Source organism: Streptopelia decaocto (genome assembly GCF_964273445.1).
Source record: "Streptopelia decaocto genome assembly, chromosome: 4".
NCBI lineage: Eukaryota > Metazoa > Chordata > Aves > Columbiformes > Columbidae > Streptopelia > Streptopelia decaocto.
Genome location: NC_138658.1, coordinates 56,938,704 through 56,963,400, shown reverse-complemented (window position 1 = coordinate 56,963,400; position 24,697 = coordinate 56,938,704). Strand labels below are relative to the sequence as shown.

General features: G+C 33.9%; 1 protein-coding gene across 3 annotated transcripts in view; it reads left to right on the top strand.

Annotated features, from left to right (window-relative positions):
- The window catches only part of PCDH7 (protocadherin 7), a gene marked incomplete at both ends in the record, with an annotated part of 262,681 nt that overhangs the window by 36,368 nt on the left and 201,616 nt on the right, over window positions 1-24,697 (top strand). Inside the window, one exon of one of the 3 annotated variants that reach the window (XM_082050610.1) lies at window positions 15,480-15,521. The exons of 1 other annotated variant lie outside the window; for it this stretch is intronic. In XM_082050610.1, the coding sequence (XP_081906736.1) occupies window positions 15,480-15,521 (42 nt within the window). Of the gene's footprint in view, window positions 1-15,479; window positions 15,540-24,697 lie in introns of all 3 variants that reach the window. One more of the 3 variants, XM_082050609.1, reaches the window with a different exon arrangement.

Here is a 24,697-nt window from a genome sequence, read left to right as displayed (position 1 = left end):
TCTGGAGGTCCTCTAAGGAGTTCAAACAATCCCTCGGGTGTTGAAAGAAGCTCTGCCTTTAAAAATTTCAGGATGTTTAATTAGTAGTCCTTTGTTTGCTCATGGTTTGCAACCAAGACTCTTTGTGAGGTTTGGGTTAAACCATTAATGAAAAGGGCATGTTAATTAAACAACTTGCTTACTTCTAATTGGCAAAGGTAGCCTAGCTCTCCTGAGACTTAGAACTAAACACAGCAACGTCTGCTAAGAGACACTCGTGAGATGGTAAAGACGTCATAGAAAATATTAGAACATCCAGGGGAAGTAGCAATAATGAAAGTCTTGTTTGCTCAGTGCTTCAGAAGTGGCAAAACATGTGGATATTTGTATTCTCAGGAGTCTTAATTTTTTTTTTTTTGTCTTCCTTTTCTTTTCCCCAGCATGCATTTTGCAAGACTAAAGTTTAAATTAAACCCCATTATTTGAAAGGAAATTGGCAAGATGGCTTGAAATTTTCAGTTTTTATTACAGTATGTGGAAACAATATTCAGCTTTTCTTTGTGTTGTATGTGTACTTTGTGTTTTGTTTTGTTTGTGTTTTGTTTTTTTTTTTAAAATCTTTACTTGTTCTGGATGTCATTGAGAAAAAAGGAGAACAGCACATGTATGGAAACAGCTTCTGAGATGGAATGTGTTGATTTCACACAGCAAAGTGGCAGCCTTGCCTCTTTTGAGCCAGGTTTGTTTATTGACCTTCTCTAATGTATTAATGGGAAGTCCTGCTGATAATCCCCTCACTTTAGTTTGTTACATAGGAGTATCAACAGTTCTGTGAAGAGACTTCCACAAAATCTTTCTATCACAGTATTTAACGTCAGTATAAAGAAAAATATAATGAGATGCCACATATTTTAGTCTACATTTTTGGAAAAAAAAAAAAGTGTTTTTAGCTGCTGTGAGAAACACTGTATGTGCTGCTGCCTTAAAAACATAGGTCACATTAAAGGTTTTACATGAAATTTTTTTCTCTGCAAGTGGTTATTGCAACTTCAGTACTGATAACTTAATCCTCTCACATATTTTAATAAGTTGAAGAGTCATATTTGTTAAAGGTATTGAAGAATCACATTTATATAGCAGTAGTTTGCTGTATACTGAAAGATGTTGTAATGAATTAATACAAAACTGAAACTCATAAGAATCCAGTTTGAATTTTGGCTCATATATTATTTATAGATACTAATATATATTGTTCATTTGCTATTTAACTGAGAGGATGACTTATTTTAATATGGATCCGTAAGCATTTAATGCATTTAAATAGTTACTGTACCTTAATGGAAACATACTATCTTTTTCTTCTTTTGAATACAGTAACTTGCTTCTTTATTTTCACTGTTAAAATTATCACTTTATTACTGAGAAGAGAATAACATCTTTTCTGTAATCCCACATGTAGAAAGCTACTTAATGACACAAAGACTAAAACAGAAAACTAGACCTGTCATTAACGTGCTAGGTGGTTAGTTTGATAACTCATGTGACAACTTCAACTTATATGTTTCCTACATTATTTCAGTGAATGCAGTGTCAAAATTTTGAATTGATGCCAACCTGTATGTGATCTAGTTCAGTATCCCTTTGAGAATGTCTAGTAATGGCAGCGCATAGACCAGGGGTGTCAAACTCATTGTTTAAAGAGCACTCAGGAAAAAAAACAACATTCTTTATGCAGAAGGACTGTGTATCAGTTACAAATTGAAAGTTTAACCTGTGTAGAGAAAATATGAAGGTTGATCCATTATTATTATTATTATTATTATTATTATTATTATTATTATTATTATTATTATTTTTTTTTTTTTTTTTACTACAAATACCATGAAGACAGTAATAAGGAACTTTCCTGTTGGTCTAGGAAGTAACCAAGCCTGTATAGTTTTAGAACTTCCTTACTCTCTGTAGAAATACTTTTGTTCTGTTTCTCTCTGGGCTAGATATTACAATATTGGTTCAATATTACAGAAATTGTGGACTGGTTCTCTTGCAGGCAACACACAGTTTTGTATAACTTATCTTACTCAGTTGTCTAAGAATCAACAGAGTCATAAAGCTCAAATAATAAATTTTATATACTGAGGTCTGTACTGTGCTTTTCTTGACAAGATCTTGGAGATATGCAGGATTCTGGGAAATAAAAGAAAAAAAAAAAGAAAAAGAAAGTGAAATAGACATGGTTTTGAAATCCAGAGATTAAGGAAAGGCTATTCTTTATTCTGTCAGCTGCATAGCAGCTCAGAGAGGGTTTTTTTAAAAAATGCTTTTTCTGTTAAACATCCAGATTGGCTGGTTGTTTGTCCATCTCCACAAAGATGGAATGCAAATGTTCAACATTGCTTCTTTTCTTGGATTCTAAAAATATGTTTTTGTCTCACCTGCAAATTCCCAATGTTGTCAGAAAGGTCAATAACTTTCAAGTTCTTTGGATGAAGCTACAGAAGCATTTTTTAAATTAAGAAATTGTCTGGTCTTCTTTTTAGTAGTCCAAATACTTAAAAGATCTTGTGAGAAAATAGATGAAATAACCTTTAGAGGAGCTTTTTCTGTCTAGGCCTTGGGATATTAATGTTTGATTACACTAGAATACTTACATTAGGTTATATTTGTATTTTTGTATCCTTTCCTGAAAGGAGATCTTAGCAGACGGACTGGATAGGTGATGATCTGGGTAGGAAAGAGCAGTCAAAACCAAACCAAACCAAAAAACCCCAACAACCTTGAAAATGAGAGGTAGAATTTATGACAGTGTGCACATGCAAGTGTCCTTGTTCAGAATAGGATGTCTAAATGACTTTGACCTTCTTTGTTTGGTTCCTTTGTTTGACTTAGTGGAACTTGAAAAAAATCTTTTATTTACCTAGGACTATTTCCTTCTTAGTAAGAAACTTGAAATTGATTTTAACTTGACACATTTCTTCTCTGAAGTAATATAAAATCTTTGTCTAATAAATGTATACAGAGGCTTTGTGGCCCATCAGGGTACCATGACATTCCAGTGTATTGATTCTGCGGTGTTAAAGGGTGACATATTTGGTGTTAACAGGCCATCAGAGTACTGGGATTTGAATTGTACACAGTAAGAAGCACTGACTTCCCTGTAGCATGACAGGCTTTCCAAAGCAGTGGAAGTAGCTGTAGTCTTACATAATTCCTCATATCTAAGCTTCAAAGATTCATAAGATTTTTGTATAATCATGCAGAATTTAAACAAATAAAATCAGAAAATCTTAAAAAAATATCAGGAAGTTAAAAAGAATACTTGTTGACCTGTAACAACCAAAACCATTCTGCAGTTTGTCATCTGCAAAAATTCTTGATGTCCAGAATTTAAAATTCACTCTTAAAAAGAACGTTTTATTTTATACATTTTTTTTTTCTTTGAAGTGTATCCTGTATCCAAGGTAAAGATCCTAATTTTTTTTCCATGTAGTTCATTTCAGCATATGAGGTTTGTTTATTTTTCATGTAATGTCCATTCGCTTTATATTGTAGGCTAAAGGCCCGTAAATGTAAAGCTGTAGCAATTTTGTGTTACCTTGCAGGGCATTGACTACTGACCAAAAGAGCATGTGGACAAGAGTGGGTTAAAAATTTTAATCTTCTGTTTTACTGTCCTTCAGGTGAAGTGTTCTTTTTAGAAGCCACCTGGAGTGGTTTCTTTGGAAATAGCATTTTGATTATTGTTTGATTCTATTGTGATTATAATTATTGTACAGAAAAATATCAGTTAAGTCAAAAAAACAAGTGAGCTAATTCTAGCCTTCTTTGGAAACCAAGCACGGGAGTACCAGACTTATGGATTTAAGAGAGTCTCTAGAACTCAGCTTTTGTTTTGCTCGTTCTTGCTGTTTTGTGTGCTTGAACACCAGTTGTCCTGCAAAGGAGTATAGGAAGCATTTCATATTACATGTTTGCTCTGTTTTCTAACAGCGTAAGTATTTTGCTTAGGCAGATTTGCTAGGAAGTGACAGCTCTGAAAAATTGGACACAGTGGCTGCTGGAAGTATTTCAGTTCCAGGCAATCTGAATAGTGCAGAAGGGGGAAAATGAAATATCACCATATTTTAAAGATGACAGTTTTGTCAGAGATTCCTTCCCATTCTTCAATTTAAACCAAACTGAGTAGATCAAGTATATGTAAAATGTCTGTGCTCATTGAAAATGCACCACCTTTTTACCTTTTTAGTTTCTTTTATATTTTTTTAATTCCTTCCTCTCCCATTAAAAGCATAAAGGAGAATGCAGACTTTGTAAATGTAAAACACACTGTGAGGAGCAAAATTCTTCTGATTTAATTGTCATCTCTCAATAGTGTTGAATAAAAACAAACTTTCTTGAAACATAGTTACATAGTGGGGAAACTAAGTAAAATCTGGTAAAATGAAACTGAAATGAAGTATTATATTCTTCAGAATTATGTTGTTCCTCAGAAATTAGAATATTTTGTGTTCAAATTCGTTTCAGTAGCACAAATTTTATTTAGGAATAAAATAATTATTCATTAATGCTAACTAGTATATAATTATTTATTTAGGAGTAGAGTTAGGTCAGTTCACATTCTCTAAACATTTCATAATACCTTGTTTTAAAATAAGTAATGAGATAGCTGTGCCAGATTTTTGACATGACATGCATCTCTTTAGTAGGGTGGTAATAGCTCCTTATCACTTATTTACATGATTGGCACCCTCTAATATAGGCCTGCTTGTTTCGATCTTCTTGAATTTTAACAAGCATCAACAAAGATTTTTTTTAAAAGTATTGACTTTGAAATGAGGAGAGGGGGAAGAGTTTATTGAACGTAGCTCTTCCTACTTGAGCAGGTATATTTGCTCATTATGAAATTTCTGTTCATCCCAGCAGCAATGCGGTGTAAGTCCAGTGTTTATTTTTCTCCTGTTCTCTTTTGATATGGCAGCAGACTTTCAGCTAGTGTGTGTTCCCTTCACAATTAGCGCAAAGGAGAAACAATATGATAAAAGACTTTACTGATGTTTATGAAGTCTGTTAAGAATGGACCCCGCTATCCACAAAGTGATACCCCCAGTCTGTGTGGGTACTGGCAAGGAGATATCAAGGTTCCTTTTGCTGCCGTTTAACTTGTGTTCCACAATGAATCAGTCTCATTTGGTAGTCTGGTCCAAAAAAGAGCTTAGCTGCTCTCTTATACTATAACCTCTCATAGATATTTTCCTCCTTCTTAGTCCCCTCTGCAATATTCCAAAATAAATTTGCATTATTTTGAATTTAGCATGCCCAAGCAAAATATCTGCAGCTATGGATTTCTTGTGTTCCTGCCTGATACACAGAGAAGGCTTCAGTATTTTCCTTCCTGCAAAGCAGAACTTTTTTCATGGACCTAAACCATGTGTGCGTTTGTTTCTAGGAAAGTGAGAAGTCGGAAAGTAACCACTATTTTTTTAATGTTTCCCCCGATACATGACATGAAGGCTTTAAGAAAAAGAAGGACTCCAAAGGTCTCTCATTTTCTTGAAGAAGCTAAGCCATCTCACAGCTTTAACTGTTAAAGTTGCTGGTTCTAACTCTGCTCAGTACTTACACAATTTTTCCAAATATTTTACAAATAGTCATTTTTAAGTGGGATTCTGCTGCTGTACTTCTTCTCTCAGAGGAAAAAAAAAAAAAAGTCACAGCCTAAGTGGAAATATTGAGAGTCCTGGAATATTTGCACAATAATTAAGTGACTTTTGTGTATATCTAGCAAGCTTGTGTCTAGTATACAGAGCTGGTGTTTCCATATCATTTGCAGATAGAAGAATGGGAAAAAATGATATTTGGGCTTTTCTTTATTTTTCTTGTAACACATACTGGCTGCTTTTCAGCATTTTAGTATACCAGTGCATGATAGCTAACTGAAGAAAGAGGTCTTTCAAAATAATTTAGAAATTTCTCCACAAAGTTTTCTATTTGTGGGCATCCTGATCACAGAAGGAGGACTCAAATTCGAAGAAATAAATACCGAAGAGGTATCAGGAACAAGGTTATGCAAATTTTAAATTAAATCAGCTCACTATTTTTGGTATTCAAAGAGAGAGAAGCCTTTAATTTCTAAAATGTTATACTGTGATGCAGAAAAATTAAGTATGCACCTGCTACTAATTTCTGAGGTATCCTTATATTTGAAATAAATATATAGAATTGTCACCTATCAGCCTTTCTTGGTTGTGCTCTGCTTGCCAGCCAGCCTAATCGTAGTTTCATTAGTGTACATTTGTCTCCAGAAACTTATTTGGAAAAAGATTTTTTTTCTTCCCACCCACTTGCCCAAGATACAAGGTAGCAGTTCTAACCTGTGTTACTAATGAATACTACGACTGATAATGTGTTGAGCAGGGGCAGCTGTATAGAAATAAACTGGACTATGCTTCTGTAACTTACACTGATAAAGTCTTTTTATAGTATGCACACACTATATTACATAGAATTGAATATGAAAAAAATTGAGACACATTTAAGACCGATTTTGAGTCCCTAAATAACCATTTTGCTATTTCTCTGGAAAAAGGTGCTTTTTATTTTTTATGAAAAAGAAAAACAAAGAAAAACCAACCTCAAACCCTACACCAAAACAACATATAGTCTTAATTCCATTGTTCCATGAATCAACTAATTTGTGGTGAGGAATTTATGAGCAAAAGAATTAGTCGTCACCTAATATCCGTAAACATGCAAAATATACTATGTTTGTATCACCAGAGTGCAATGTAATGTGGGGTAATTTAACTGATCTCATAAATATTTGAATGCAACTTTCATTGCATTCCACTCTTCAGCTACTTTCAGATGTGTACTGTTAGTATGGTAGTCTGATTTGAACACAAAATGTAATTTCACATATATAACTACTGTCAAATATAGCTTAATTTTGGTCATTTTAGTTTTAATGTAAAAGGATATCCAAGAAATTAAAGGTCACTTCATTAACTGCTCATTTTTTTCTTTTTTTCCTTTATTCTACATCATATATTGAGATTAAAACAACTTTCTGTGTTTCCATTAATAAAAAGTGAATAGAGAAGAAAAAGCAATTATTTGCAGAATGTAAAATCCTTATGATAATTTGACAGACTTTAATTAAACCAATCTACCACGCTGTTCTCATAAGACAAACTATGAAATATGTTCTAATTTGTTAGGAAACACCATACTGCTCATTGATAAAGGACTTCAAAAGTTGCAACTTATTTAGAAGCATGGAATTTATGTTTCCTTTGAAAAGGAAGACATGCATACAAATATCCCAGTTGTTTTGAACTCAATTTTAAGAAAGTGAACAGCTGACAATACAAACAGCCACTCTCCCTTCCCCTTACCCCCCTCGCCCCCCCCGCCTTACATCTTTCCCTCTCATTTCTTTTCATAACTTTTTCTTTCAGTTTTGGCTGTTCTGTGAGACTCTACCTTTAGAGCCCTACTGTGCCTTTGGCATAATCCTCTTTGGTGCCTGCCCAGCTGAATTTTATCCACCTGGGAATGAACAGCTGGTCTCCTGCTGCTTGGGCAGAGTGTCTGCTCCATGCAGCATCACTGCATTTTCCTCTCCAGTCAGTATCTTGCTTGTCTCCCTGAAGCATGGGAAGATGTGGTCTGGAGTGGGCAAGAGAAGTTCCTGAAGCCTGTTAAACCCCAGGTATAGTAGGAGGGTTTATATTGAACAGGGATTACTGGCCCAGTGTCCCCAAAGAGCTGAAGTGTAAAGTATTCCTGTGAAGTCTTTTGTGCCCAAGATATGAAAAGTAATACTTCACATTGAAAAGTAAGCAATAAATGTATCTGCTTGTTATTTCTGCCACATCATAGCAGTCTGCTTTAAATATGTTTATAAAGTGTTTAATTCTATGAATAATTCTTCTGTCTCTCAAAAACGTTTCTCTAGAAGTCCTCTTTGGCCTTGTACGTGCAAATGAAGACCTTAGTAAACAGCAAATTTAATTGACAGATATCATTCCATGCAGATTATAAATCAGACAATGCTTTGAAAAGCCCCCTTTAAAATAAAACAGTTATTAATGCCATTAAAAAGTAGAATTGCATTTAAAAAAATATATGTTTGTAATTCACCTTAGTTTTTGTATACATTAGACACCCAAGTCTTGCCACTCAATTTTCTTTCTGTCTTGGAGAGTACTGTATGATGGCTGGAGAAATTACAAACAAATGTAATACTGTGTCTGAAGTGACAAAGGATCGGTAGCAGAGAACACGGACATTTTGCCTTCAGGCAGATTAATTCTGGGACTTGGAAAAGTACATTCTGTTCAATATGTCAAATACCTTCTCAGAGGCTCAGATGCACAGGTGTTAATTCTGTGTACAGGCATGAGAGGGTTTGTTTTTTGTTTTTTTTTTTTTTCCTTTATGGAATAAATTATATGATCAGGAAAATTACAAGGAATGAGAAAAGGGAGGAGAAGGGAAGTCAGATAACAAAAGAGTGGTACATTATAGGGGTGTGGTCAGCATAGGGATAAAGCACTGACATGTCAAATGAGACAGACATTAAAGGGATGATTAAAAGAAAACTTTATTAAGCTCTATTAAGAAAACAAGAGCAAGAGAGAAGCAGGACAATTCTTACACTTATAGGTGAAAGATAATGTAGATGTGATGCAGAAATGAAATTAAAACTTTGCCTTAGTTTTAAACAAAGGTGATAATGTGCATGGGAGGCAAAAGCTGGAAGTGTCTGAGAAAAGCAGAACTTGGAGTCTGATGCAAGTAAGTCAAGGAGGAACAGATAAGTGTCATCACAGAATTCTGAGTGATATAGAACAAAGCATCTCATGTCTTCTTGTGTATAAATCTCTTAGGGCAAAAATGGTGCTGTTTTGTTGGAGAACAGCAAATACAGTATTTATATTTAAGTAGTGGGGAAGATGGAAAAGAAGGGATAAAGGTCTAAAAGTGTGACCTCATTTTTTATCAAACAGTAGAGCAGAATTTATATGAAAAAAATGAGTTGCTGACATAAAGGAAGAAGGAAGATGGGATAAAATGGAAACTGAAAATAGCTTTACTGAAAGGGGTTCATACAAACCGACCTGATACCTTCCTTTGGAAAGATAACTATTTTCCTAGATAAGGAAAACTTGGTAATATCTCTCTTTGGACTTCAGCAAGCAGTTGATATTGTACCACCTGGGAAATCATTTGTGCACCTGAGGAAGATAGGGATTACTAGAGGAATTACAAAACATGTAAGAAATTCAGTAAAATGAGATGACAATTAGTGTTGTTGCAAAGGTAAGTGTTATAAATAGAAGGAAATTTACTTAAGTCAAGCATCAATCTTAAAACTGATTTTGCTTTGTATTTTAACCTTCATGCACAGAATGTCAATGTAATAATGCAACTTGATTATGTTAAAGATGAAATATGATAAACATCATGAATTTGGGTGAGGATTAGACTGTACTAGAAGAAGGACTATAAAACTTTTTAGAAAGTAACAAAATAAAACTTAATAACTCAAAATACAATAGCAGGAACAAAACTAGTTGTAAGTTCAGTTAAGAAATCATGAGATCAAAGGAGTAGAAAAAGAGGAGAATTTAATGAGTTTGAGTTACTATGAGCACCAGTGTGACACAGGCAAATTTGTTTTTGCAACATAAGGCTACATCAAGTTGTGTGCTGCTGTGAGAGAAACAGACATATTTGTGTCATGCAAGGAGTCATTCATAAGATTTCATCTGAAAAATCATTATATTATTCTAGTCAGCCATTTTCAGGATTAAGCTTACCTTTAGAGATTCAGAAAGAGCTGTTTAATAACCATGGAATATAGAGTTTGCTGTGCAAGAGATAACTAAAAGGGCTTTGCTTATTCAGACTTATGACTCTGAGAGACGTGCTGTGGCAGGCTAAAATTGGATGACAGAAGCTGTTACCATCCTCAAGCATGAATACTTGAACCTCCTTTGAATCACTTTGTAAAACACTTCTTGGTATATTAGGTTAAACCAAAACTGGAATTCTTTTACTTTAGTGCACCCAGCTGAAGACTGCAATAGTACATGAGCTCATTCATAGGCATATCATCTAACCCTGTAATGCCTGTCAGAAGGGTGGAGCAGATGGATGAGGGTGGTAACTATTCCTGCCATCTGTTTATAAGCCATTGCGACATGTACCTCACAGCCTTAAGAAAGTAAGTGGTGAGCAAGACATTTGATCGCTCTTCATAAAAATACTGGGAATAAATACCAGCAGAATGTATTAAATAACAATGTTTATATAGTAGCGATTAATACACCACTATATGTTTAGTCTAGAATTTGAAAAAAATATTTCAACCCTCTGGAGGTATGAGGTGATGTAAAAATATCTTACTAGTTCTGAAATGGAACTTCCTCAGTTTAGAAAAGAATTATACAGATATTTTTCTTCCAATATGTTCCTGTACTCCTAGGAAAAAGGAAAAGAAAAAAATAACAATGAAATCACAGAATGTTAGGGACTGGAAGGGACCTTGAAAGATCATCCAGTCCAACCCCCCTGCCAGAGCAGGAACACCTAGATTAGGTTACACAGGAAGGGGTCCAGGTGGGTTTTGAATGTCTCCAGAGAAGGAGATGTGGGCCAAGATTTTATGCCTCAGTTTCTAAATTAAGGGTTAAACTATTATGGCATTATCTACACCAAGATCAAGCTATATTCTGTGAACTCTTTAAAGAGCAGCACAATTCTTTCAGTGTGAGGGTTACAGCATCAGAGGCATCTAAGGATATTAGTACTTGCTGTTCTTTTTTTCTGTGAGTCTTTTTTTTTTTCTTAACATGGCAGTGTTACTCAGTTTTCAGGGAAGTCCAGAGTGTTGCTGGCTTAAGTTTGTAATAAATAGCTTAAATAGGTAACATTCTTACTATTACAGTACTTCTTAATGCATTAGTTTAGTAAGGCAACATGAGAGAATTTTAATAAATGTATTACAGAAATAATATGCAAACCACATGAAAGTTTGCATTACTGAGACTTTTTAGGTAGAGTAATACTATGTTTTTGCACTCCATGCCTTCAAAAAACTATTAGCAAGTAATATTTCTGAACAATATCTACCTGAAATACATCAATGCATATATATTGAAAACAGAACAATAATATCATTATACTGGATTGTAATGAAGACAGTTCTGTGCTTCAGGAATTGCAAGGTATTGTAGTAAATAGCATTAAATATGCAACTTTTTTATTATTACAGTGCTTGTGTGAGAGCAGATAAGAGAGTTAAATGGTGTATTGTCGTATTTTATATTTTTGTTTTCATTCCTATCTACTGCTAGTAGAAGGTGTATATGTTTATGAGTAGTTTACATATTTTTTAAAATTATTATTTATTTATTTATTTTTTAAGAAAGAACAAATTGCCCGACAGTTAAGTATATGTGAATTTTTGAATTCTAATGTATAAATTTATTAGTTTGGGGAGATGAATGAGTTAATTTCAGGGCAGTGGCATGGGCATAGTGTTTCCATCCCTAACCACTGTCTTTCCGAGCCAGCTCGTGCTTAATGTAAGAATGGTCAATACGTCACCATATTACTGCATAGTGTGACTCTGAACAGCATGTAATCCTAATATCCTAATAATAGGAAGTGGTGGGGTTTACCGGATGTCTAAATGTTCAAAATTAATTTGCAGGCATAGTATGAACAAGAAATCAAGCCAGAGAGTTTGTAAAGATAATGAATGGTACAGGTTTATTTTATGAATTTTTACACTTGTAATGATGGAATAAAGAATACAATTTGTTTATTTTTCTGTTTTTTAGATGAAGTAGAAAGTTTAGTTTTAGTAGACTTGATTTACCTCTTACCTAACATGCAGGAGTCAGGACTTCCCACAATGAAGTTGCAAAACTAGACCCAGCTGATGCAAAGTAGTTAAAAATATGGCAAATGGAATTTAAGTAAGGTTAAATGAGAATACAGTCTTATTAAACTGTGTATTAAATTTACATTTGTTAAAATTTTAAGTTGACTTCTTTAACTTTTTTTTTTTCTTTGAAACTTTCAGGACTATTAATAGGTTTTCTTATATTAAATTAGACCATATCTGTTACAGAGTTTCTAATGACTAAAACAAATATATCTCTCTGTGAACATATGTAGCAGTCTTCATTCATGTCCTATTCAGACAAACTTTTCATCAATTTCAGTTTGCCTTTGTTGTTTTTTGTTTTGTTTTGTTTTGTTTTGTTTTTTTTATTCACTGATTCATTTTATTTTGTTTGTTTAAGAATACGGGAACTATTATTCCTTATTCAACATGTATATTCTAAGGAAATATATTCAATACACTTCCTCTAGTTACTCATATCCTATTCTGATTTCTGTCACAAACTGAAAATGAAGTTGTGTGTGTAAAAGTTGTTTAAAAATAGGTTAGAAGCATCTTGTGAAATGTAACAGGAAATCTATGGCAATATATTTTTATCTGGCATTTGCTGTAGTAGGGCAAAAATGAGCATGTTGTGCTTTTCAGTTGCATTGAAGACATATTGAATGTCGCAGAAGCTTGTTTCAAATTTTTAGTAATACACATACATCAATCAGATCAATATATAATATATACTGCAATCATAAAGTATTTACAGACAGATTTACTGCTAAGAATAAAGTGATTGGCAAAAACAATCTATGATAAAAAGGTTCTTGCAGAAGTTAAACATTCTGAGTTTGTTGTGGCTGTGAACATCTACGCTCTGTTGAAGTGTGGCTTCCCACTTACAAATGAAAAATAAGTACACAGAATAGCAAATATATATGTCAGTAATACCAAAGGTTTGCTTCCCAATGACAATGAATATATAAATTATAAAAAAAGAAAGAAGAAACAGATAAAAATACCCATGAATAAATTTGGGGTTGTTATTAGAATATTTTTTTTTATACTGCAACACTGAAATTCTGGAACAGATTTCCCACTGAAATATTCATGCAAGAAAAATGTAACCTATCAAGGAAATATGCGAGATTATGCTTCTGATGAAGAGAAACTGGACTCTGTATGTAGTAAGAAACTGCCAGGCCTGCATTTCAGCACTATGGATTGGATTAGAGGAGAACTGCAAGCATCTTGCTTATGAAAACTGAGGTAGTGACCAAATTCTTCATTTAACTCTTTGATGTATGTGCATTTTTAGGCCAGGAAATGGGAGGAGAAACAAGACAGTAATATCAGTTTCCTGGAAATTAGCAAGGCTCTTCAACTACCATATGAAAGTCAGGAAGACAACAGCTCATTTCACAGAAACTCAGAGAGGGAGAAAATATAATTTTCTAATTTTTCCCGTAAATCATTATGTATGGATGCACCTACATTGACGATGTGGAACACGGGAAGGGTTTTTTTTTGGGTGTGAATTTGACCTGAGTCTATATTAGGGGTACTGCTGTATGTATTTCAGTGCAGCACTGATCCTTTTGGAGCAGTCTCCCTTCCAGCATTGTCTTCAGGGTGTCCTGTGGTGTGTAGCACTTGCAATGCGGATGCAAGGTCCTCCATCTGTTTGCTCTCAATGCCTGCACAGTGTATGCCTAAGACTGTCAAACTGTAGAAACTTTGCTTGTTAAGATGAAATGTAGAGAGGCTCAACAAATTGTGCTGCCACCCTTCCCTTTTTATACTGCATCAGCAGGTAATATAGACATGCACACTGAGACTGCCATGATTATTTGAATTTGTGAGGATATAATATATTCCATTTTCAATAAAAAGATTCAACACTTTGTCTAGTACATGTCAAGTAATTGGTTTTGCTTGTTTTAGCTTTTCTCTTGCATTGTTTTATTATTTGATAACTGCAAAATTGGTATGAGTATCTGTTATAGAAGAGAGCTCTAACTGTGGAAAAAAATATGTTGCATTTATGAGCCTTTTTGACCTCTGAAATCTCTTATGAATGGCACTGAGTGCTCACAATGGTGTATGTATCTTGGAGAAAGATACTTAACATACACGTTAGCAGATCCCTGTTGATTACATACGGGACAAGTCCAGCAAATCCATTCTCCTTAAAGTTAGCAAAATTATTATTTTTTTTAATGTGAATTTGAATTGTTGAAGATAGCAACTTTGAGGTACTCATTGTAGTTAAATGATAGGTACAGATGTAGATCGTTCATAATAGATAGATACATTATCTATAGCTCTATAACACTTTTTTGACTAGATTAGTATTTTTGCCATTTTAGTTAAGACAGTGGAAACCGAGCAAAGAGATTTGCATATAATTGGATTGATGATGATGAAGAATTTTACTGAGGCATAAATATATTTCTTTTGCAACCAAAGTAGAATGCTTTGTTCGCTTGTCCCAGATGGATTCCTGTAAGAAGATCATATTTAGATTGAGGAATAGATGTTACTTATTTGAGGACATTTGGGAGTCTTTCATGGATGTAGAGGAAATGTTTGTAGAGGTATGTAGAGGATGTAGAGGTATGTTTGTAGAGGAAAACCTGCTTTGTAGAGATGCTTGACATCATTGACATTCTACAGTTATGTAATTTGTTTTTAACTTCACATGTGTGTAATAGATTAGAAGAAGTGGTTCATTAAAATATTGAGTAATAAGGACTTAATAGTGAGTGATGTAAAATAAATATCAATTATTAATACAAAAATATTAGAAAAGCTAAAAAGACTGAATGCCAACCAAACATATTCTGTAACTAGCACATAATGGGTTAATTTTTTTTTGTGTAGATAACCTTTTTTCTGAGTGATATTTTAAGAGCTATTTTTAAATAATATATTGGACATAAACCTTCACTGTTTATCAGTAGATGTGCATGTCTCTTTAGTGTATCATTTCCTTCATAAACATATTGATCAAACTGATTCAAAGGAAACACATTTTGCCCTGGTTTTTCATATTTTTTTGTGTCCACCTTGTAGCATAATAGCTGGTATCTGGAATTTTGAATAACTTAGATGTTCACAGAATTGTCATTATATATTGTATGTTGCTCTCCCAATCTGTCTTGGTCACTCCCTTTTTTCTTGATGAGGGGGTGAGGTAGATGAAGAAGAAAAAGAGTTGCCTGTTTGTTTTCTTTCTTCATGGAGGCAAATTATGCTTGTCACTGACACTTGAAACACATTGTTTTTTACTTTGTCTGAAGTAACTGTAGGTAAGAAAAGGAAGAACATATAAATCACTACAATTTCTCTATGATTTAAAACCATGCTGTTGCTGGGCATAGTTCACTTAATTCCTTCTTTTTCTTAAACAATATATATTACTATTCAAACTGTTTTCACTCCTAAATAGTTATTTTATGGGATTATGTTTGGACCTAAGAGAGAGAAAAGTAATCTTTTTGCTCACTTATAAGATCCATAATATAGGATTAGGTTAACCAAACCCTACTCACATTCCGGTAAACAGATATATATTTTTGTATTTTTGTAGGTGGATACAGTGCAGACTACCCAGTACCCTGGCCACATTGAGGAATCATGTAAAATGAATATATGTGCTCGTAAGTGAATTATTTATGAAATGAAACTCCAACTCCAAGGGATGTTGGATCACAAAATACATGAACTTTCTTTACTGTCATGTAAAGAAATTGATTCCCAGGGGGCAGGGTTACTGCACAACTAAGTGGACCTTGGAAGCAAAACTATTTAAAGGAAAAAAAAAATAAAGAAGAAAAAACATGACAAATCATTTTTAAAAACCCTGAAAACAAGAGATTCAGATTTCATTTTGAATGCATTTGGAAATATATTAAACAGAATCAAGAATCCAAACCAGAAAAACAAATGGAATGTGAGACAGGTTTTGTAAGCAGAAATGGTCATAAGTGGAGGAACAGCATCAAATACCACGTAATTTAGGAGCATGAATACGATGAAAATATTGTTTTCTGCTGTGTTCCATCTTTGAAAGGACTGAAATTTGATTAGATGATTGCTTCTATTAGTAACTGGGAGATGAGTGTGAACAAGACTGAATTTTTGGTATTTGAATCAAGGAAGTATTTGTGGTTTAGTGAAAAAAAGAATGAGCGACCTTGATTATATGCTAGATAAAGAAAAAATTTATACCTCAGGACTCAATTTCTGGAAACTCAGATATAGTCTTAGTATTTGAAAATCTTTGTGCTGTTTGAAGGCATGAGACAGAGTGGAGGAAGTAATTAGGGAAAGCAATCTTGAATTCTTCAGTTTTCGCTGAGAAAAATGGCTCTACAAGGAAATTGAGGTTTCTACAGAGAAGAAACCAAAATGTGCTAAATGACTCTACCAGCAAATAGGGAAATCAGCAGTCACTTACATGTATACACATATAGTTTGGTTGTTAAACACAAGTTAATTCACTTGACTTGAGCACTCTAGACTTATTTTAGTGCCAAGGACTGTACAATTGCCAACATCAAAACCACACACAGGGAAAACCTCTGACTCTGTAGTCACTATTTAGGTATATACATTGTATAAAGACAAAGACTATAGTGCCAATTCCAATTTTATACATGCGTATACCAATTTTCATATTTCTTTTATATATATTTAGATATTATACTGTACAGTATATCATCTTATGATTTAGAGGAAGGAAAGGCTGAATATTTTCTCCTAAATAATGTATTCATTCATCTCCTTCATCTGCATCATAAGGAACAACAAAAGAGGATATTTTCAGTATTAATAATTTTTCAAGAAGCTATTTTTCTTATGAATAAAGCATAACTTCGGTCCATGCAAGTTTCTGATGTGAGGCTGGTATAACTGTGTAAGGAAACTAAATCTGTAACTAAAGTGTATAATATCACTTGCCTTCTGTCACAATATGGCTTTTCAACTGTATGAACAACAACGCTGAAAACCACTTTTCTCTGACTGTAATATGTTTATATCTGAATTAGCTCACCTTTTGTGTTTGTCCCTTCTGAACTGGTAGTCTGCCATTTCTTTCCACTTGCAGTAATTAGTTGCAAGTGGAGGAATTTATGATACAGTAGGGGCTTTGACCTCTTTATTGTACTGAGATATATTATCAAACTTCAAAGTCTGTATACTGCTACTATATTGATTTTGTTTTCTATGAAAAAATCAATAAGCAAAATTAAAATAAAAAAATCAATTCTTTCATTTTTGAATTGATTCAGGTTTTCTACATGTACTTTGTTTATTTAACCTTGGTTGTTATTCTGGAACTCATTGAAAGGAGAACACATTGAGACTTCTAGTAATTCTCCATGGAAGAAACCTCTGGAAATGAATAAAGTACAGAGAGGAAGGAAATTAAAGTTAAGATATTCAGGAATGAGAAGGGAAAAGCTTGTTCTCAGGATGCATTGTTTGGGAATATCAAAGGACATATAAAAATTAGTACAAACAACTTTGTCAGAAAAATCAGCACATAGATAGTTTCTTTTGCATTTTCTAGCCCTTTCCTTTAAATCAATAGAACGTTAGAAATAGCATATGAAATGCGTGCAATGCATTGACCATATTTCATGAGTTTCAGAGCAGTTGAAAAGCTCAACTAAAGATGAGAAAACAATGTTAAAAAATATTTCACATGTAACATTTTGCAGAAAAAAATGCATTAAGTATGCAAATATATTTGTGAAATTTTCACCCTTTTTCTGAATATAGACATTAACCTAGTAAGAAAAAGTTTAAGCCGGAAGGTGTAAAGAGAAATGTTAAGGGCTTCTGGTCAGGTTCTTCTCTCAGATACAGCAACTCTGTATTTCAATAAAATTATTCTATGGCCGGGAATGAAGTCAAAAGTGTGTCTTCTGTGTTCATTGCAGTTTCATTCTTCCATATTTAATTTTCTGGTCAGAAGCAATTACCAAGAGAGGATCCTTGAAGAATATTGTGAAACTACTGTAATTTTCAGATTTCACAGAGTTGAGCAGCCAAATGCTTTGTATGGAATAAAAGCACTTTTATGTTGCCTCCTGCTACAACACCAATGGGGAAAGGTCAGCAAAACAGTGGGAGAACAAATGAAGGATTTTTTTCTTGTGTGACATCAACTTGCAAGACACTGTGAGTTTCAGAATTACAAGTGGTGGTATGGCTTTTTTCAACTATTTCTTTTCTCTTTGCCTCCTACAGCTGCTTCATTGTTGGGATATGTCTTTTTTGCTGTCAGAATGAAGGAGTGAAAGCCTATTTGTGACAAGTGACATTCTACTTTCTGTTTGCCATTGTCCTGCATGGATGAGGAAAAAAGAGTACAACCATATGCCTCTCATTTTCCTACCTTTTATGAGTTAAGTTAGAGCTTTTAAAGCCAAATCTGATTTGTCTTACTCATATGAACAGGCCAAATAAACCCAGTGAGACTGCTTCTATAAGTAAAGACAATTCTTTTAGTATCACTTTATTTTCATGTCTGTTTTATAAAGGACCACTAAAGAACGAGACATGTTGCAAACTATCAGGGTTGTTGTGATATGCAATTACTTTAGTTAGTTAAAACACAAGTTAGATAAATTATTAGTAGGAATAATATAGGAAGTGGCAACTAGTGGGAAATGGAGCTATGTGGCACAAGATCTCTTAACGGTTGTATATCTGGGGACTGTGTACTGTCATAGTTTTTAGAGGCACTCTCACTGACGCTAATCACAAATTTAAATATAGGTAGAGAGTTAGATGTGGCCTTCTCAGTAGTACTATCCGTCAAACCTAAACTAAAAGATTAAATTAAGCAAACTTCCACCACCTAGATTACATTTTGGTCTCAGGGTGAACAACGTAATTTAATTTAAATAAATTGTTCTTGCAGAGGTTCATTAAACAGTTTAAAATCTTCATGAGATTTCTCAGGCTTATTAAAAATCTCTGTTCCTACTCTTCCTGCAAGCTTCATTTAGGCCCATAAGCAGAGAGGCTTGGATTTACCCACTCACTATTTTAAAAGTCTGATGTAATAATCCATAGTTTAACCCATTACTCATTTTGTTGTTTGAGTATCATTAAGTTGACTGAATTCTACTGAGCTAGTAAAAAATAGCTTTGTAATCTCAAATGCAGTGGCTTCATTTCCAATGTATACTTATTATGCATACTTACAAACTCCAGATTATCTCCCTCTACATTGGGGAAAAAATTAACCTATTGTGCTTGCAGACATTATATTTGACTTTTGACATTACATTTAGGGAAAGCTATGATTATGTGAAATGCTGTTGCAGCTTTTATACTGTTCTCAATATTTAACAAAAATCTACATTAACAGTGCAATATGTGGTGAATGCCTTAAATAACCCTTTCTAATACCATGAATATGCCTACACAGTTGCATTGTTTAAAATTAAGCTATTTGTTTCAGTTAGAATGTGACTGAAAATATCAAGAAAACACAATCAAGTTACTACTCTTCGTCACACCCTGGTAGATTACTATTTCAGCAGTGAGTTTTCCCTTGATCTGTAGTTCCTAGAAATGGCATCAGAGCTATCTATCTTAGGAAAGCAGTTTGTTGCCCTTTCCAAGGGAGTTATGATGCTAATTAAGAAAAAAAAAAAAAAAAAAAGGTCATTGTGTCCCCTGGCAGTTACAACAGAGCCCTCAGTAGTATTCAGCAGTGGAATTCAAGGAAAACATTAATGTTTTTGCATTTTTGCATCTGGTTTAAAATTCATTTTCTTCCAAATCAGATTGCTTTTCACATTTAAACAGCCTCAGTTTAGCCCAGTAACACCATTTTGAATAGCAGGTTCCAAGCAGGCTAATTTCCAAAAGATTTCTATTTTTTTTTTTTTAATTTTTACATATTAATATTATATTTATATCTTATATTTTAGAAATATGACAGTGAAGAATGTTCTAAAGGATATCAGTATACCTAGCTATGCTCTTGTCAGGTGTAATTACCTGTTTGTGTTACATTTTGCTGTTCCAAATCAGGAAAGTATCAGGACTTTAAATTGGCTTTTGGCACAAAATAACATTTCTTTAAACTGTGAAACTGCACATAGACAGTTTTTTGTCTCTGGGAAAAAAAGTGTCACTTCTTGCATACTGTTCAGAGCAATTTTGTTTTAGCAAATATGAGCAAAAGAGTGGTATATAGCCTAAGTAAACTCAGAAGACTCTGTGGACGTAGTTCTACATCATAAACGTCCATCTGCCTTTCCTTTTTACTGCTAGAAGAATGAGGATTTACTTGTTATTTGCCCCTTTATTGTAAGAATGGTAGCAGTATACAGGGAGAAAAAATAACTTCAGCTTGAACTGCCCCAGTCTCAGCTTCCAAGTCTAAGAAGGGAGTTAGCATGTAACCAGTTACATATGCATGATTTTAGCAGGTGGAATATGATTATTGTAAAGCTTGGTGTCTCATTTAAGCTAGATGTATAGTTTCACAATTGAGAGATTTTTTAGTGAGAAGTAGGCATCTCTGAGGCAGTTTTGTGATTTTTAGGATGAAACCCTTTTTGGTGTCTCTTTCCCTGAGACTACTGAAAGACTTGATCTCAGAGGAACTTCAAAAGAGTTCAAGCTCAAAACGTTTATTCATTTAAGTTTAGTATCAGTTAGCATGAAACACATTTAAGTAAAAATGTCTTAATTTGCTTGATTTGCATTAGCATACATCTGATGACGGAAGATCATGTATTTTACTTTACTAACCTCACGATGTCATTTCTATGGAGAGGTAGAGAGCTAGGTTGCATTAGCTATTGTGGGGCTAGAAACCAGAGATTCAGTCTTCCTTCCTAGGTCTGCCACTAGTACCCACCTCTTTGGGGCTACACCGGTAAAAACAGAGAATACGTTTTCATTATCTCAGTCGGAGAAAATGGATTAATCCATTTTGTTTTGTGAACTCTTTATAAGGTATTGTGATAAAATTCATAGAAATGTCTGTAAAGAGTAGTACGATATAATAGATGTAATTTAATGTTCTCTGTTTCACTGAAGTTGGGAGAACTGATTTTCAGAGAAAATCCTCTTTTGCTTAACAACTATAAACTGCCTTCTGGCCACAATGTTTGAAACATATATTAGTTTTCATCATTATGTATATGGGACAGTTCTGTATATACTTCAGTGCACTTCTGTCAAATAATGCTTTAGATTTAACCATGCTGTGTTTAAGAAAAAAAAATATTTTATAGGTTACCTTTTTTCCTAAAAAAAGTGAATCTTAATATTTTATGTTGGTTTCAAATATAGATAGCATGTTTGTTTTTATTTGAGTATTTCATGACTGTGAAGTGTGAATGTATTGACATCGTTAGTGAGTAAAGACTTTCAACAAATTGGAAAGAAGACATAGTATAGAAGTAACTAACTCAATAGTATTGTGAAATCCTTGATTATATACTCAGTGCTAGCAGTGACACAGCTATACATAAGCCTTTTCCAGAGGAGCCTACATTGTAAAGAGGAAACAAGTCAAGCTGTGGGAAACTCTGTTTTTCTTGTTTGCCTTCATCCTGCTTCCATCCCTCATTTTGGAATGCTTCCCATGGAGAGCATTAGAAAGTTGTGAATTAAAGCTCCAGGCAATCTGAAAGAAACAGCTATAGGCAGTGTTGTGGAATAAAAAGGGTAGATTTACAGGTCCAATTAGTCAGGTGTTTCGTATGCATGATGAAAAGTTTGTAGTGTAGGGAGGATAATGAAAGGAGAATGCAAAGAGTACAGTTACATTTGTCTGTAAAATTAATGGCATGGCATGACATCATGCTGTGCTGACCTTGTGTTTCAGATGCTTAAAAGTATGTGAAGTTCATCTGAGCATCTTGCAGTGATAAGAAGTCGATAATTGCTGGTTATCTGTTGAGTTCAGTTCGTTGCCTTTCAGAGATGATTTATTTGGATATTTTTATGCATTTAACCATGAATCTTGAGCAAACTTGTGCGTTTCCAAAGAACTTGAAGTGTATGCAGGGGGCTAAAGCAAATAAACTCACTTAGAGCAGTCTCTAGTTTTCCTTTATTTTTCTAATATTGATGGTGTCAACTTCTGGCATTAATATTGAAATAATAAAATAGTAAAAACATAGGTGCAATACTCATAAACTGTATTTTAAATTTTAATTTCCCATTTAAAAAGTAAATTTAGCTTCTGAATATAGCATTACGTTTTAAATGTAACACAATTTAATTTTGTATTGTGTTGTGGAGCACTTCTGTGCAACCCTCTGCACTTTGCTTAGAATCGTTCTCATGGAGATTAGAACTGTCAGTGCGCAGCACCAGACAGATTTTGATTTCACTCAAAAAGTTATTTCTAGTAGGATGATTTTGGACAAATATATACTGTTTTTATGCATGTTGTCAGGGTGATTTTTATATTAATTTGTTTGCAGTACCTCTGACAGAGTTTGTGGCTTATTGCAATAAGTTCCAAGGTAAAAAGAGCTTTACAAAAATATGTTTTGCAACTATGGAAGGTCAGACACTAATGCTAGGACTTTATAGAATTCATTACTGTAAGTGATGTGAGAAGATTATACATTAGCAAGGCTTAAAAGATGGGAGATTTTTGAAGAGCTTTTTAGTTTATTAACTTTCTAGAATTCCCTTGTTATTCTTTTTTAGATTTCTACATACATATAATACATGCACACAATAGGACATATTTCTGTCCTATTGCCTATCTCAGTAAAGGTTGCATTTATGGCATGAGCTGGATTAATATCAAATGAATAATCTGTAACAGTGTGGTTTACTACAGAGTAATGTGAAGTGGGAATTTGAGATCTTGCATTGGATTCTTGCTGATGACACTGACCTGCTTTGTGGGGTAAAAGAAGTCACCTTAGATTTCTGTGCCTAAACTGTCTGGTGTATTAAATAGATATAAAACATCTTGCATTACAGGATATGATGAGGATTCCTTAAGCAAATACTATTCATGATTTGAGAGTGTCAATGGGAATTTGCTGGTTGATGCCCTAATATTACAAAGTTTTTGGGACACTCTTCATCTGTACATGTGCCATGCTTTTGTATGGTTGAAGATAAAAAATCAGAATCTTGAGCCCCGGCATAATAATTTCAGCTTTGCCATTTTCAGAATACTGATTTTTTTCCCATTACTATGATTAAAAAAAAAATAAAAAATCAACCAACCAACCAACCAAAACCCAAAAAATAAACAAGCAAACAAACCAGAGAATTATACTCAAAATGTAAGCATTTCATTTTTGTCTAATTTATTGGAAATATAGAAAAAAAAAATCTTATCATGCATGAGGTGTTTACTTTGCTGAATGTCTGATATTCTGGCCATGTTGAACTGCTGAAGAGAGAATTACAATAGCTATTATAGGGCATGTAGGAAATAGGGTTGAATTTTCAAGAATACTCATTATAACTTACCCAGTGATTAACTCTTCAAAAAATATGACCCTTTACTGTCAGTACTAGACAGATGTACAGATGGTTTTCCACATATTGCAATAACCAGTGTGAATTTGGCCAGGCAGCAGGTGGGAAGGTTCTGGACATCTGTATCATCTCTCTGGCTTGTGCATCTGTCTCTCAGGGCCTGTACAGCTGCAACGGCTGCTTCCCTACATGCTGTAACCAGGAAAGAAAAGGCAATTGGAATTCTAGTCCCCAGACATGGATGTCAATAACTGGCATCTGATAGCGAATTCCTAACTCACTGTGTGCATTTTACCGGCTTTGCACATCAATAGACTTTTTTATTTTGAACATATTTAATACCGCGGCGTACATTACCAAGTTTTCATAGTATGTCTTTGCAATACTATGTTTTATTTTAGGACAGAATATAAATATTGCAAAATTTGTTGTAGGAAAAATATGGTGAATAATGATACCTGAAAAAGTATTGCTATATTAAAAAATGGAAGGCCAAATTATCACTAGATCTTTTGATACTCAGTTTTACAATCCATTGAAATTCTGCTGAAGAGAATTGTACTTTACGTAGCTGGAATGGCTGCCAGTCATGCCTTCTTCATCTATTATCTTATTCAAATTAATACTTGTAAGCTTGAAATATCATAAGTAGCTTTACCCCTTCTGTAATCTACTTTTACTAGGAGGAATGAAATATAGTCCATATGGTAACCTGGATGATCTGTCTCGAATAATTTCTGGGATAAGATCAAATACATACCTGACTTTTTCATTAAAAATTAAAATCTTCTTTAAACACAGTCTGAGGCCATCTGTTGATTTCATAAATCCTGTAGCCTCAGTTCTTGTACTAGATAAACCTTTCCTGTACTAACTTACCGTGGAGGTTACAACATCAAAGGTGGCAATTACGAGATGGGCTTGGAGTGCTGTACACTGGAGTGAAAGGGTGTACTTCTGAGTCAAGAAAGTAGGAGGAAAAAAGTATCTCAGTGACTTCAGTGGGTTTTGGATCAGATCTCAGTGCGGTAAACTGGCTAACTGGTGCTAAGTATGAATGTATGAAGATAAAAATTGTGCAACTCATTACTAAATACTTTCCTATTTAATGGTGTCAACCCGTAATAGAATAATAACACATACTTTGTATTTTTATTAAGTGTTGTATTTCTACTAATTGAAAGAGGAGGTAATTTCAGAGAGACAGAAAAAAGGTGATTTTTTTTTTAAGTTCAACTTTCATTTAAATCTCTAGGGGTTTCCAACTTCTGTTTAAAACAATAGTCTTATGTTCCTGATTCTGAGCTAGTC